Raw genomic sequence first — 15,809 nt, forward strand, 5'->3', positions numbered from 1 at the left:
ATACACATCAAATGAAAGCTCAGAGTCTCCTCTTTCCGATGATATAAACCTTTTTGACCTGCAGCAACCACAGCGTTGACACAAAGAGCTTTTTGTGCAGAAAAGCAAAATGTTAAAATCTGACTTTTCTTACTTTTGAAGGCTCTCTGCAGCTCAAACATCGATCATTCCTCACCAGCTTGGTCTCATTCTGTCCGGACACAACCAGTCAACATCATCCCGTAAAATAATTCGGTCCGTAAAATGTATTAGATCCTCAAAGGCACAAATTCTGCAGTAATGTCTTCCCAGCTTGAGATCAGCTCCGGCTGTTTTATTCATTTCTTCTGGCAAAATCAGCCTGAATCTATATTAGATCGCGCTGAAAGCGCTACAGTCAGCGGACGTCTCAGCTTTTGATTGACACCTAGTTTGGCCAATAGGAGGGCTTTAGGGGTGAGTGACAGCCTGAAGGGCCAATGGAGTGTCTCAGACAGTCAACCCGGTCCGCACAAGTCCCACCCTTGTAGATTCGACAGTCGGGTTGCAGACACTCTCTAAAGCTGTAAACTTGTAGCCAATGAGCAGACGAACACGTGGATGTGTCAGAAGGCAGGATTGTGTGTGTGTGGCGGTATCGGATCGGCCAGTTACCACTGTGAAGGATCTCATCCGATACCGTAATTTCGTCCAGTATCGGTCCGATACCGATACTCAGTATTGGATCGGCGCATCTCTAATATATATATATATGCACAAAGATACAAAAGTCTCCATCTAAACTAAAGGAGTTGTCTCAAAAGGAATTTGCTGATTTAAAGCTGAACTTGAAAACAAAGTTACAGTCTGTTCCAACTCCTTGTTTTCCAGCAGACTGTGTAATCATTATGCGACACGCTCACTCTATTATAAGTATATAGTAGTGATTATGAGGGATCCAGGTTTAGTTGGTTTGGGTGATGAACAGCTTCAATCCCGATACCCCAGTCTTCCTCTCAGCTTAATGTACACAGCCAAATGCTGTGTTAGGGCATTCACCTCATTCTTGAGAGCCTCTATTCGATTCATGAGGGTCCTTCATGAAACCTCAAGTATCTCCACTTGGTCTTTGAGACCACTCTCCTACGCTTTAGCAGCCTCCAGCTGATCTTTGAGGATACACTCCTTATCCACCAATGCAAGATTCTTCTTGGTCCAGTCACCCGTCTTGATGATCTGAGCTGCCAAGAGTGTCATAAGGGTTTGGTGTGATCTCCTGAGCTCCTTGTTTTCTTTTTCCAGACTATCTGCACGTGCCTGCTACAGCTGCACTTGGTGTAGCAGTGTCTGGTGTTCAGCCTGGAGAGCATTATTTTCCACTTAAGGTATCATCTGCTGCCCTGGTTCCATCCATCCTGGTCCGGTGGTTGTGGTTGATACCATCTCTCCGTTGGACCATATCCTTGGTTCCCTGGAGCAGTGAGGTCAGATAGGATGCCCCCTGCAATGAGGATGGAACCTCTTGATGCCTGCTGTTCTTTTATTGTGTCACCATTCTCAGGGCCCTTTTAATGGTTATCAATTCATTAGTAGCCAGGTCAGTGCAGTAACTCAGTTAATCTGCACTTTTACTGACCCTCTATTCTTGCATCCTTCACTAAACAGGTTGCTTTGAATAATTTTGCCCTCTGAACCCTCAACGGTTGTCAAACCATATCCATTGATAGTGAGGTGAGTAAGATTGAATGGTAGATGTGGTTTCAATTGTCTTTTATTAGTTGCTATCACTCTTGTTGACAAAGCACAACGGATCAGCTGCTCTTTCTCATGGGTTGTTTTAGCAGTGTTTGCATCTTGCATTTGAAGTTCAATAATGATTAACATCCCCAATTCTATCATCGTTATCGTGGCTATTTCAACTGCCCATATCTTGAATCTTACTTTTATTTTTTCCGCAATGATGGCGCAATATAAAAGAGAGAAAGAAATCTGGAATTCATTATAAAGAAACTGCAGGAGGCTTTTACTAAAGTAGGACAATGGTCCCATGAATGGGGTTTTAAATTCTCCGTCGATAAGCCAAAGACAATAGAATTGACATAGAATTGGACGAGAGGTGAAACTAAGATTGTGTAATCAAGAACTGAAAAGAGTAAAACACTTAAAGTTCATAGAGATAAGGTTTGATGAAAGGATTATTTGGGCTACTCATATTCAGAAAAGAATGGACTAATATAAGAAAGTACTGTAGCTGATTTCGTGTTTAATGGGAAGCGAGTGTTGGGCAGATAGAACTGCCCTGAGAACTGTTTAAAACAGTGTAGCTCAGGCAACTTTAGAATATGGTTGTGTGGTATATGGGTCAGCAGCAAAAAGCCAGATAATATCCAGTGTCAGGTGTTAAGGTTACACACAGGAGCATTTAAAATTACTCTAACAGCATCAGTACTCATGAAATGGGAGAAATGCCCCTGGAAATAAGGAGGACACAGATATCACTGAACTACTTGGTTAATTTGCAAGTACACAGTCAAGATCATCCAACATGGGACTCTTTAAAACCATGCTGGGAGAAGGAGAGCAGGAAAACAATAAGCTGTGGGTGGGCAGTAACACACAAACAGAGCTTTAGCTGGATCAATCCAACATTAGTTCAGCAGTTTCACCTCCAACACTACAGCCACAGATACTTCAGCACATTTTACATTCCTAGAAAAGAACAAGGACAAGGTGCTTATTTTACAGATAGGGTCCACAGATCAGCAACTTAAAAATCTACACTTGTGCTTCAAATAGTCAGGGAAATGAACTAAGCAAAGCAGTCATTCAATGTCACAACAGGGAAACAGGGATAAATGTTTCATCTACTCACGAGATATGATAGTATGCTGTTAGTGGTACAATGGACGTAGACCTTTAAGAACAATCATCAAGTGCTTCACTTACCAGTTTGCAGAAACAAACAGTAGACATCCCAGTAGAATTAAAGAAATCACTGCAAAAAATCCAATTTATGGGACTTACCAGCACACACTGGTATTTAGAGAAATTAAATGGCAGACAAAAGCCACAAAAAATACTCATTGATTTGGAAATTAACATAAGCAGGTCACAAATCAAAAGCATCATCAAGCAGACACTGAAGGAGAGGACAGGAAGGCGGTACTGCAGAGTGCAAAGGAAAGTGGGAGAGAGGAAACAATAATATCAAGAGTCAAATTTAGACTCCAGATTAAGCAGTACTCTGTTCAAAATAGCAAAACACAACATAGGCTGGTAGATGTGACTACAGTGGGGAGGAAGAGACTGTACAGCAGTGGTTCCCAACAGGGGGGGCACGGCCCACTAGAGGGCCACAGAGAGCTGCTGGGGGGACCTTGAGATGTCTGTGAATGTTATTAAGAAAAATACAAAAAAATATATTCTAATGACAAAATAACAGGAGAAACTATCTAACTAAACACACAGTCATTCTGTAGTATAAGCTAACAGCCTAGCCCAATAACAAATAAATAAACTGATCAAAATGCAGTGTGGGGCAGTACTATAGCCGTGGGCATCACTTGAGCTTGGTGTTTTTTCCCCCAATCTGTGTATAAATAAACAGTTAACCTCAAACTTAAGAAAAACTCAAGTAAAATTTGACATCATATAATATCTGTGATGACCAAAAGATATTCTACCAAACAACTCAAGAAGCGAGTGCTAAAGTTATATTCCAGTCCCTTAGGAAAACCAATTTGATTGAGAGGATATGAATTTGAAGCTGCTCATACTTCACATCCTGATCCACGCTGTGCCACTGGGTGGCGGTAGTGCGTCAGTCTGCTCGCTGACCGCCAGTGAACCTCCAGCCAGAAGAAGAAGACAAAGCGGCAGAAGAAGCGTGATAAAGCTTTGGGCGCACACACAGACGTTTTGCTAGCAAACTAACAAGTTATTGTCTGCGACATGGTTAAATTATCTGCAGAGCTGATCGAGCAAGCTGCTCAATACACCAACCCGGTGAGAGACAGGGAGCTGGATTTACGAGGTTGGTCTAAGTTTCCTTCTTAAACGGGCCTGTGTTCTTTCTGGGAGCTTCCTCGTGCTTTACGCGGGCCTCCCTCCGAACCGAGCAGTGGTCCTACTTTCCGATATAAATGTCAAAACATGTCTGTAGCCCAGTTTACAGCTGCTGTACAGTGTAGCTAGCATTAGCACGGTGTTTATTTGTTCGTTCCCCACGGAGAAGGTTTGAATGAAGCGAGCAGAAACACGGATGTTTATTTTCTCAAAGTGCACCAGAGCCAGATATTCAAAGTTAGCATCGTTTACCTACATACAGCTGAGAAGAAAACTATTAGCACCCCGACGAAGATGTAGTTATTTTACGAATATTTCCCAATTGCTTCTTAAGACAGGAAGGATTTTTAACATATCATTTCTCAATAAAGTAGTTTCCTTTAGAAAATAAATGAATTGGGGCCAATAATATTAGCCATACAGTCCATAGGGGGTGAGTTGTTCTACTGTGTGCATATTGGAAGATGAGCCTTAATTCACAAGTTCAGTGCAAAGCTTCTGTGTTAAAACACATCCTTTGCACATCAGTGGTTTCTGCTGTGGCTCAACAGCAAGACTTTAGGTTTGTGTGAAATAATTCAGTTACTTTGTGCAAATAAAACTCATTTATGTTTTCCATGCTGTGTTAAAAAGTCCTTTGCCTGTCAGCACTTAGGAAATACCAGAAGACTGAAACTTTGGGCAACACAGATCAGATCAGGCTATGAGCTGTACTTGTTAACCAGGGTTTGCACCAATGAACTGGTGTTCTGCAAATACAAAAGAAACCATAAGAGACCAAATAAAACTAAAACTGGCTACATAAAAATAAATCTACATGCATCAGTTAATTTTTTTTTCATGCTATCAACCATGCCATCTTCCTTGTTTGTTACACTCAAGACACTCTTGCTGTTAATGTAATTTCCATCAATACCACACCATTTATATATTTAATTTTTTTCCCTTATTTTTCCAGGTTATAAGATTCCAGTTCTTGAAAATCTTGGAGCTACTCTGGATCAGTTTGATACTATTGATTTCTCTGATAATGAAGTCAGAAAACTGGATGGCTTCCCTTTGCTTAAAAGACTGAAAACATTGCTAATGAACAACAACAGGATTTGGTAAGTTTCAGCTGCAACACTTTCTAAATGTTTTGAATGTATATTGATATTGCATGTTCAAATTTCCCAAAGAGAATTTCAGTTATTTCTGTAGATCCAAAATAAACACAAGGTTATAGTTAATGGGTAAGCAGTTTATTTTAAGCACATGTTAAATGAGTTTAACATAGCATGTCATTCAGTAAATTCACTCTGGCTTGGAACATATGTGAATAGTTCTTCTCCATACCTTTCCATATTTACAGCGTCAGATACCTGTTTGGTCTGTCCTCCAATGTAAACCCTCATAGACACTCCATATATTCATATTTTCAGTTCAATCCTAGAATAATCTGCTGTTTTCGGATGTTGTCCACTCTGTACTGCTGTCTTGGACACATAAAAGTTGTTGAGCTAATGTTCTACAACACAGAACTGTAGTTGGAGGCCAGTGAAATGAGTCAAGGACAAGGCGTTTTTAAGTGTCGTTAATAGGCTTGAAAATGTAATGACTCTGGATAAAACGTGTCATTTTGCATTCGATATATTAATAGGAATATAGCCCATGTTAATTCAGTGTCCTTTATTAATGACTCCACATGATTGTTAAAGTGAAATAATAATTGACAGTGTCTGATGTTAACTTGCTTTCTTGCATAACTTTAGATGAACTCTGATTTATTTAAGCTCAGTTTTATTGGAGTCTCAACAGGCATTACACTGTCCTGCATAACAGCCAGTTCATGCTTTCTGTGTTTTTACAAAGGGCCATACATTTAATCTTCTATCCAAGTTGATGGGGTCTGCATGGACCCCAAATAGCCATATGCAGCCCTATCATTTTGCCTGCAGACCGCACGTCAGGAAAATAGGTGGAGGCTGTGCAAAGAGATTCTCAGTCATCTACACCCTGTAATCTATTTGTAAGAGTTGTAATTGAAATTGATGCTGCTGGACTTTGGAGGTGCTTTGATTTGTTCATGCTCTCCATCGACAGCTTGTTGAAACATAGTGGGACGTTTTCTCCAGAAAGCCTGTGCTATGTCCACCCACTGTGCTTGGCACACCTCAGAAATAATCACTGACCTTGTGCTACAGCCTGATCTGTAATCAGCAGCTATAACATTTTAAAAGTGCAAAGTGACAGTCTTAATAAAACATTCACAGAAGCCCTGGTGTTTGTCCCAGGTCAATATGTAACTGTCTGCAGCTGACCGATACAGACCTATTGTAGGATGACATGGAGTGCAATAAGCGCATCCACTTTCAGATTCAAATCCGGCTGACAAAACACAGCACATGAAAACCATGAATTGGCCTGAAGTTGGTCACGATATGCTGCTAACCCCATTGCATGTTGCTCCAGTCGCATAGGTGAGAATCTGGAGCAGTCGCTGCCAAGTCTGACAGAACTGGTTCTCACAAGCAACAACATTCAGGAGCTGGTGAGTACAACAGCAACAGTACTCGCTGAATATTCCTTTTTTTCACATTTGTGATCAAAATGTTGAATGCTGCGTACACAGACATACACTGATATGCCACAACAATAAGAATGTTACCTTGTGAAAACCTTTCAGATTGTGAGTTTCCAACGACTGCTGTAACTCAGAGTTTTCAATAATGGAATCACTGAAACACATGCATCTTCATGACACAAAAAAATAAAAATGAATGCATTTTGGTTCTTTCATAGGGTTGTTATATAAATAGAACAAAGTCTAATGGGTCAAAAATATACATACAACAATGCTAATAGTGGTTAAATGTCCTTGAGTGAATATCTGGAGTAAGCTTTAGACAGAACCTGTCAACACAAACATGCTCAATAAAGCATTTTGAATGTTGAAAATGTGAACATAGGTTGTGGATAAGAACATAAAAATGTAAAATTTCCATACAATCAAATTATATAGAGAGATTTCCCTTAAAAAGCTTATGTTTCTATAGTTATTTCTTTCCTTTTAGCTGCCACTCTTCAGAACAGCTTGTGTACAAAATAATACAGAGAGCTACATCACTGCTTTGCATTCGCAGAGTTCCCAGCTGTGCAAAATGTAATGTATCAAAGGTACAAATCAAACTACTTACAACTGTATACAATAAGAAGTGCCTATAAGTGACTATTCTTTCTTGTATTCATTTATTTTTTCAATCTATGCTACTCCTCAAAACAGTTTCTGTTTAGAATGAGGCAGAGAGCCACATCACAGGACCTGCACTTCCAAAGACTTTCTTTTTTGTTAACCTTGATGCATACCTGGCAAATCTTGCATCTTTCTGTGACTGTCTGGCTGCATCTGTTGGCATGGCAACAAGGATGTGGTCAGCTCTCATGTGGTTGGGTACCCCTGTGCAGTCCACCTCACACCAGTCCAGTGAGGAAGTCCTTGGGGTTCATGGGCTTCACCTGCTTCGCAGTGCTGATGTCTCAGTGTAGGATGTAGGCATTGGTGGTGGCAATGTCATCAGGGTGCAGGACCAGGGTGCAGTACCAGTGTGCTGGTTAGTGGTGGATGGAGTAGTATCGGAGCAGCTGGTCTGAGGTCAGCAACTCAACTGTCTCAACTGCTTTGCTGCTGCTTCTCATTGTAGTTTTTTGATGAGTTTAGTTCTTAAGTCTTTCAAGAACCTCCAGGTGGCATTAAAACCTTGCTCGTAACATTCCTGAAAGCTTCTTCATTAATAGCAGTAAAATTCTAATTTATACGAGCTGCAGTGTGTAATTCCACAGATGCTGCAGTTCACTAAAAACACTTTGCATTAAGAGTATGATTATTTCATTTGCTTGTTGTCCATGTAGAACATTATAGTTTAGTTTTTATTCATTCAATAAAAATTGTTCATAATAGTCTTTGTTAAAAAAATTAGCACCGTTTCCGTGATGCATCAGGCTTTTTAGATGTTCATTTGCAAACTTGGGTTGCATAATTTTGCAGTGAGGACTGCAAAAAGTTTGGTTTTTTTTACTCCCCTGAGGACTCTTCCATAAAGTCAGAAATGTTTCTTGGTCTGTTTAACCTCAACTCACCCCCTACCATTCTGTTTATCTGCCAGTTCTTAATCATATTATGAACTAAAGAAATGGCCTAAAAGAGCAGCATGTTGCCAGAAAAGCCAAAAGCTTGCTGGATTTAAAGTTGACTGATATCTTTTTGAAAGTAGTCGTCATATGCAGCAATACACTCCTCACCATGCTCCTACCACGTTTGGAAAGCCCCTTGGAAGTCCTGTTCTGTAAGCATGTCAAGCACAGTTGCAGATGGGTGCTGAACTTCCTGAACTGTGTCAGAACAACCCTCCAATTTGAACTTTTTAGGAAAGGGGCAACAGTCACAGGCAGCCAAATCTAGTGTGTCGACTAGGTGGAAGTGACTTTTTTTTGTTGTTGTTGAGGCCAAAAATCTGTACGTACACCCCATGCTGCGCCTGGATGCACAGTGCAGTTGAAACACCAACAGGCTCTTGCGCCACGAGTCAGATCATTTGCACCTCAGGATTTTGAACTCGAACTCTGCGTCGACAGTCCAGCCCTGGGTGAAAAATTCACAGTGCACAACCCCATAGATGTTAAAGAAAATAATCCTGCCCTGACCGATACACCATCTCCGATCTTGAAGACAGCATTTCTTCCACTGTGGAAGCTGCTGCTGGGTCTTTGGGTGATCGTCCATGTCACAGTGTGGTCATCCCGGCTGCTGACTGACACAGAATGTGTTGTTTGCCCTCTGCTCCAGTTTAAGCTCCATGTTGAAATTGTAAATACACATATGCTACACCCTGCATGTAAATTGCACCCTGTGTGTGTATATTATACTCAGCCAATGTCAACACGAGCTGATTGGAATCAGCCACATCATTTTGTTTTTGGAGGATGTTGTATGAGGCTCAGTTGAACAGGGACTGTGTGCATGTCATTGTACTTGGTTGCTCTTGGTAATTTCACTCACTGTGATTATTGTCCGTTTATGTTAATGGGACTTCGAGGTGGTATGGTATCATCAAATGCCGTAGAAACCTCACCTCTCTGTCTTACCAACAGTGTCTTTGTCTGAATCATTCTTTTTTTTTTTTCCCTGTGTAGGGTGACTTGGACCCACTGGCCACAGTGAAGAATCTGTCCCTTCTTAGGTATGAATCAGTAATACATCGAGATAAATTGAATGTGCCACTGTCTTGTGGACTACTTCATTATGATCCCACATGTCTGTTGTAATAATTATCAATATTTCAGCTTGTTAAGGAATCCAGTGACAAACAAGAAGCATTACAGGCTCTATGTCATCAACAAAATCCCACAAATCCGTGTGCTTGACTTTCAGAAGGTAAAGCTAAAGGTAAGTTGTGACGAAACAAAGGTCCTCATCATATTGTAAGTATTGTGTGATACTGTCTTCAGTGGCCTTGTACAGAAGTCAGACGCTTTGCATCAGTTGAGTCATATTTGATAGAAATTTAAGATGGAAGCTGAAACAGCAGATGCACATTACAGTGGCAGAATATCTTTTGCATCGCAGTGGTTGTTAACTGACTGTCAGTCTGCCCTAGTGCAGCTGTGGCTACAATTGTAGCTTACCACCACCGGAAAGAATGTGTGTGAATGAATAATTGACAGTGTAAAGCTTCGTTGAGTGCCTAGAAAAGTGCTATATAAATCTGATCAATTAACAAAACTAAAGCTCTTCTGTCCTGCAGAGAATGTCCTGTTAAAAATCCAAAGGATTTCTGGTGATTTCTTTTTTTGAATGGTCTTCTTCCACTTGGATGAAAGCTCTGACTGTTATTAACAAGAGTCTTCACTATAACTGTGTGATATTGTCATAGGAACGCCAGGAGGCAGAGAAAATGTTCAAGGGCAAACGAGGTGCTCAACTTGCAAAGGATATTGCCAGGCGAACGAAAACGTAAGATGAAAGTCCTGTTAGACAGCAGCCTCTCAGAATCACTGGATCCTTGCTCATGAAGTGGGTTACACACTGCAGAGAATACACTGTTACCGGCCATAAACAGTGCATCTGTGTACAGTAGCATGGTCATATTTCTGTTACTGTGAATAGTTAGGTAAGGAGAAGAACTGATCTCCAAAAGGCATAAAGTTAAAGATGAATCTTTCTTTTAAACATTTTAAACAATATTAAGGTATTGGGGGTTTTTTTTTGGTCCAAATTTAGAGTGGATAAGACAGTGTCTCAAGTTTTACACCCCAAGAGATTGGAGCTGTCATAAGTTTTACAGTCTCAGACAGTGAGTATGAGGGTACTTCAAAAAGTTCCTCATTAGAAAGCGTCACTGGAAATAGACAATTACTGCGTTTTTCCCCAGAACTTTTCGAAGTATGCTTGTAGCTTGTAAGGGTTATGACCTGTTCAGTCGTCGTCAGGAAAGTTCAGGTGATGCAAATTTTAAAGCTTTACGAATATTCCATAAATCTTAAGCTACCAATCAGCAGCCATGGGCGCTAAGCAGATCTCTGAAAATTAATGTGTAATTTAATATCAGCAAGTTTTGGAAGTCAACACTGATGTCTGAAGGTGTAAAAAGGATGGATTATGCAACAGAATAATGATCCTAAACAGAAATTGTAATCCACAGTGGACTACTTCCAAGTAGTGTAAGCTGAAGGCTTTGTCATGGCCCTCATACTGGCCCAACCTAAACATCACTGAGAATCTTTGGAAAGACTTCAAAAGAACACTGCATGTCAAACAGCCCTAGAATGAGACAGAACTCCCCCAAACAAGAACTTACTCTAAGCTGCTACAAAAAGCACTGACAAGCTGTGACACTTAAGGAGGCGTCACTAATTACTGACCATGACCACAGAACACAGAACTTTTGGTTTGCAGCCTTTAGTGTTTTGGTTGTTAAACTGTGAAAGATGGAAATGAAAATGGTAATTTTGCTTTAGAATATTAAAGAAATGTGTAATGTGTAACTTTATGACTTGGAAGAAAAGTTATCTTTTACTCTAACTGTTCACAGTAATGGGTGTGGGTATTTTGCATACCACTGTACATTGGAATACACATGGTGATCATTCGTGGATAAGTACCAGCTGCCTTTTTGTATTGACAATGTGCGTTCAAAGTTCCCAACGTTATAACCTGCATACATGTCAATGCAGGGAAACCATTGTAAACTTGTGGGCTCTGCACTAAAGACTCACTTAATTGGTATATTACACTAATGCTTAAATCGGCCTCAACTCAGCAATTTAAACCTGAAGCCAGAAGTATTCACCGTGGTGTTCCTTGGGACTGCTGTCTTTGGACAATCTGTCTGTTTATTTGAATAAGAAAAGATACTACACATGAGAATGACTACACTGAGAGGTCAGAGAAGCACATGTGTGAATATGTTGTCTAAATGAGGTATATTCCTTTCAGCTTCACTCCTGGAATGGCAGCGCAGCCTGAGAAGAAGAGGACGGGGCCCTCTGAAGCAGATGTGGAAGCCATCAAGGTTCAGTTGTTGTTGTGGTTTTGACAGTTAGTGAAACATCAAGAGTGAGCAGATGCAAAAGTGGACACATCTTAGTTTAGTATGTCCCTATGGTGACATTGTTTGTCATCTTTTCTAGGGGTACCATCATTTTTGTCCAGGCCTGTTTCATTAGTTTGTTCTTTATTCTGTGGAGCCACAATTCAAAAGCAATGTCTGATTTTTATTATTAGTTATTTTTTTATTATTATTACTTTTGTCAGTTTCAACTTATTTCAGTGACCATTGTGGGTTTTTCTTTCTTTAACGGAAGGGTACCGTCAATTTTATCCACATGTGTACTTTAAATAATGATGCCTGAAGCAGAGAGGCTAATGTTGGATTGAGTGAATAAATGTTGGAGTAATGCCAAACGTACTGCACTGCATAAAAGAGAGAGGTCATTTGAGGCTATACACAGATTGGTAGATCTATAAAAAGAACAAACAAACATATGGCTACACTGGCAGAACACTAGCTAATACGTTTGCATTATGAGCCGGCCCAATGCATGTACAACCTATTACATTTTGTTTTAGGACTGACAGATTATCTTTCCACAAATCAAACACAGCATAATATTGCCCAGCAGAGCAATCACAGTTGTTGCAGTCTGCATCATCAAGATGTGTTAGTACATTTCTGGAGATGTGCACATTAGACTAAGGCATACCAACAGTGTAGATTCAATGGAGAGGTATAAATGCAGTTTCACATCTATTTGATCTATTTGCATCAGTCAACTAACTGATCGGCTTTGGTGTGGCATCAAAGAGCATCCTATAGCAGACAGAAGTATTCCAGTAATGCAACGACAATTAAACTAGATGACAACTGGCTTAAACTCATCAGAGTTATTAAATAATGGTTATATAATGATACTATAACCACAGTGAAGTCAAAGCACCATTGATGTAGTGAAATAACCTACATAAGCCATTACATCTTATGTACTGGACTTGCAGAATGTTAAGGGCATAGTGAAAACAGAATTTGTCAGACTGTGTTAGCTGATGTTGACATGAATGTTTGTATTTTAGAACGCCATCGCCAATGCCTCATCATTGGCAGAGGTGGAGAGGTTGAAAGGGATGCTGCAGGCTGGTCAGATCCCGGGCCGAGACGTCAGACAAGGTCAGTGCTAACAAACTACTTTTTTTTTTTGGAACTCAAAGGCGGAACCTGTTTTTTGTTTTGTTTTGTTTTTTTTATAGCATGCTTGATAGTTTCCATCTGTAGTCCCAGTTTTACAAACATGAAATTAAAACCAAGAAAAATATGTTTTGTTTTGTTTTTTTTTTTTATAACCTCAATATATTTTGAGACATGTATGGATGAATAGTTGGATATGGGTCATTCCAGAGTTGGAGGACATTTGGGCTTCAAAAATTTTGAAAAATAAACCTTCTCTTTTTCAATTTTCTGCTATGTATTCATCAATAATAGGTAATCAACTATCAAAAGCTTGATTGACTCAGCTTGGGTATCAAAAATTATTGTACGTTTTATTTGTTATTTGCTATATTTGGTGCCGACCTGTTACCAACTTTCAGGTACCTGAAAAAGGTAGATTAATTTATTTTTTAAGTATAATTCCCTCACCATTAGGTACATAAAGTAACATTGTAACAGAATAACCATTGGAATTCAGATATGACTTGATTTAGATTAAATTAAGTACATTTTGAAATCTACCTTTCCCAACTTTTCAATATTGACATGTTTCACTTTATTTATTTCAGTATTAATTTTCAAATATTTGCTCTAACACATTATGCATATAATTACTTAAACTCTTTAAAGATCAATAGTTCAAACCCTTGTGAGCCGAGAAATTCATTTATGATTTTTTTAAAAATGAAAATGATATGCTAACAGGGTTGAAATTAGAGTAACAGGGTTGCATTAAGTCACAGGGTTGAACAGCTGCATTACTTTTGAATATAGATCATTATGTAAATATGTCAAATAAATGACTTTGACTTTCATTTAACATTAACGTTTGCTGTCTGCACTATTTCTCCAATAGAAAACAATTGCCACTTTGCCTCAAACAAACGAACAAAACACCCTGTTAAAAATATTAGTAAAGACTTGTGCAAAAAAAATTAGCGGTGCAAGCTTTATAAACATTGGTTATGGCCAAGTAGAACTGGTCACATTTCCACAGCCAAGGTTCAAAAGGGAATGTGAAAATGGTTGTCCAATCTAAAACACCAGGCTTCTAAACAAATTCACCTGACACTTGGGTGACACTTACCATCTGGTTTAGAACACTGATTTTGGAACATTCAAATTACCTTTGACAGCTGGATACCAAGCTTATTAACAGAATCATGTTTATACATAGATGTACTAAAGCAGAAAGCAAGTTTTCAGGCAGCTATCTTCTAATATTCAGATTTACACTTCATACCTGACCAGAGTATTCCACATGTCTCTTGCAATGGCCACGTGTGAGGTAACAGACTTGGGTGGAGGAATGATGGTCACCATATCCAATGGACATCCTCCCTCAACGGCCAGAAAAAGTGGTTTTCCCCCACTCAGTGCGTACATTTCACCTGGCAGTGAGTCTCATTCACCTATTGGATGATCCCTGGGTAGATGTGGCCCTCATACAGCAGGGCACACCATTTCCCCACAACCTCTGGATCGTGTCACTGCACTTCTTCTGGTGTGCTGTATGTTGGGTCAACTCCATCCATCTATCTAACTACATTTTAGTCCCCCTTTATGATTATAATCCAATCTGTAAAGTTTATTAATATGTTTAAATAGTTTAGATTATGCAAATCATTTAACTGAATGATAAATAAGTGTTTGTTTTTTTTTAAATTCTGAGTGAACTGGAGGAGATGCAACCCTTTGCTCTACGACTGTGCTGTTGGGAAACTCTTTGATGTTAATTCCATTGTGTCATGTGACTCACTGTTTCCTTCTTCTACTATGCTAAAAATGTCAGGGTAACAGGGTTGCATGCATGTTGTGGGACATAGATTCCTCGCATAATTATTAAAATTTAAAATATTATGTTGATGAAAACAAATGTTTCCACAATTACAAGCGACATCTATTAACGAAATAATACAAAAGTAAATAATGTAAAATGTATTTGAACTGTTTTAATTGAGATTCAATTTGGTCATCTTGGGGTCAGGACAAGAGAAAAAAAATGCATTTTATGGGTTACTTCAGACATATTTGGTATTAAAAAAACATTTTGAATCAGCATTTTCTCCCAGTTTATTTAAATTTGGTCTCAGGACAAGTACAGTTTACTCAAACATTGCATGCTTTAATATTTTGTACATGGATTGTATGAAATTTCATGGCTGGGATGCATAATGTTCCCCAATTCTGGAATGACCCATATGATTTGTCAAACCAGGTCAGGCTGCGATGGTGGAGGAGGAAGAAGAAGAGCAAGAGACCGACACTGTACCGATGGAGGCACATATTGGAGGCAGTTCTGGAGAAGAGATGAATGAGGGGGATCAAGTGGAGGATGATGAAGAGATGGATGAAGAGTCCCATGTTAATGGTTCCTGAGCCTGCTGAGAGGATTTTTTTTTAGTTTTTCTTGTTTTTGTTTTTTTTTTAACTTGTACATTTCTTATGTTCAGCCAAGGTTGTCTTATTTGTTGCATACATTAAACAGATGTTAGTGATGGATGAAGAGTCCCATATTAATGGTTCCTGAGCTTGCTGAAAGGATTATTGTTTTTTTTAACTTGTACATTTCTTATGCTAAGCCAAGGTTGTCTAATTTGTTGCATACATTAAACAGATGTACTGCTGAGTGCACCCCTGATATTAGTTTATAAAGACACCATTCTGACAAATCACTGAAGGGAATTAAAAATCATGAAGTGTTCTAGCATTTTTTTCCTAAAGAACTGAGAAAGGTCACAACGGTTAAATAAATCTAATAAGGTGTGTAAAGATATTGAATTGTAATTCAGTTACTTCTGCAACAGGGTTCTGTTTAAGGCTGTCCAGCCAGGTGAGCAGGAGAGAACTGTCTTTACTCACATTGCTTAATTATGATTGTAAGGTGAAACTTGGATATCTGCACACACAGATGGATGTTGTTTCAGCTGCTAAATCTATGTTGCTTTGACATGTTTACTTTTACCATATTTATGTTAATTGTGGATGATACAAAAAAATGGATCCACGTCCCTGCTGGGTGCAATCCAAGTTATTTATTTCTTTCAT

General features: G+C 39.2%; 2 protein-coding genes across 2 annotated transcripts in view; one reads left to right on the forward strand and one right to left on the reverse strand.

Moving 5' to 3' along the window:
• Window positions 1-1,215, reverse strand: part of LOC103372586 (mucin-5AC-like) — a 68,432-nt gene extending 67,217 nt beyond the window's left edge. Inside the window, exon 1 of the mRNA XM_008302267.1 lies at window positions 1,106-1,215. Coding sequence (XP_008300489.1) covers window positions 1,106-1,215 — 110 coding nt within the window. The remainder of the gene's footprint in view (window positions 1-1,105) is intronic.
• Window positions 1,216-3,812: 2,597 nt separating this feature from the next.
• Window positions 3,813-15,537, forward strand: snrpa1 (small nuclear ribonucleoprotein polypeptide A'). The gene is made up of 9 exons (XM_008302264.1): window positions 3,813-3,991; window positions 4,982-5,129; window positions 6,475-6,553; window positions 9,193-9,239; window positions 9,343-9,445; window positions 9,933-10,012; window positions 11,495-11,570; window positions 12,629-12,722; window positions 14,980-15,537. The coding sequence occupies exons 1-9, from the start codon at window positions 3,910-3,912 to the stop codon at window positions 15,138-15,140; spliced, it is 870 nt and encodes a 289-aa protein (XP_008300486.1). The 5' UTR covers window positions 3,813-3,909; the 3' UTR covers window positions 15,141-15,537.
• Window positions 15,538-15,809: the final 272 nt, after the last annotated feature.

The sequence above is a fragment of the Stegastes partitus genome, unplaced genomic scaffold, assembly GCF_000690725.1.
Source record: "Stegastes partitus isolate 25-593 unplaced genomic scaffold, Stegastes_partitus-1.0.2 Scaffold1783, whole genome shotgun sequence".
In the NCBI taxonomy this organism is placed as follows: domain Eukaryota; kingdom Metazoa; phylum Chordata; class Actinopteri; family Pomacentridae; genus Stegastes; species Stegastes partitus.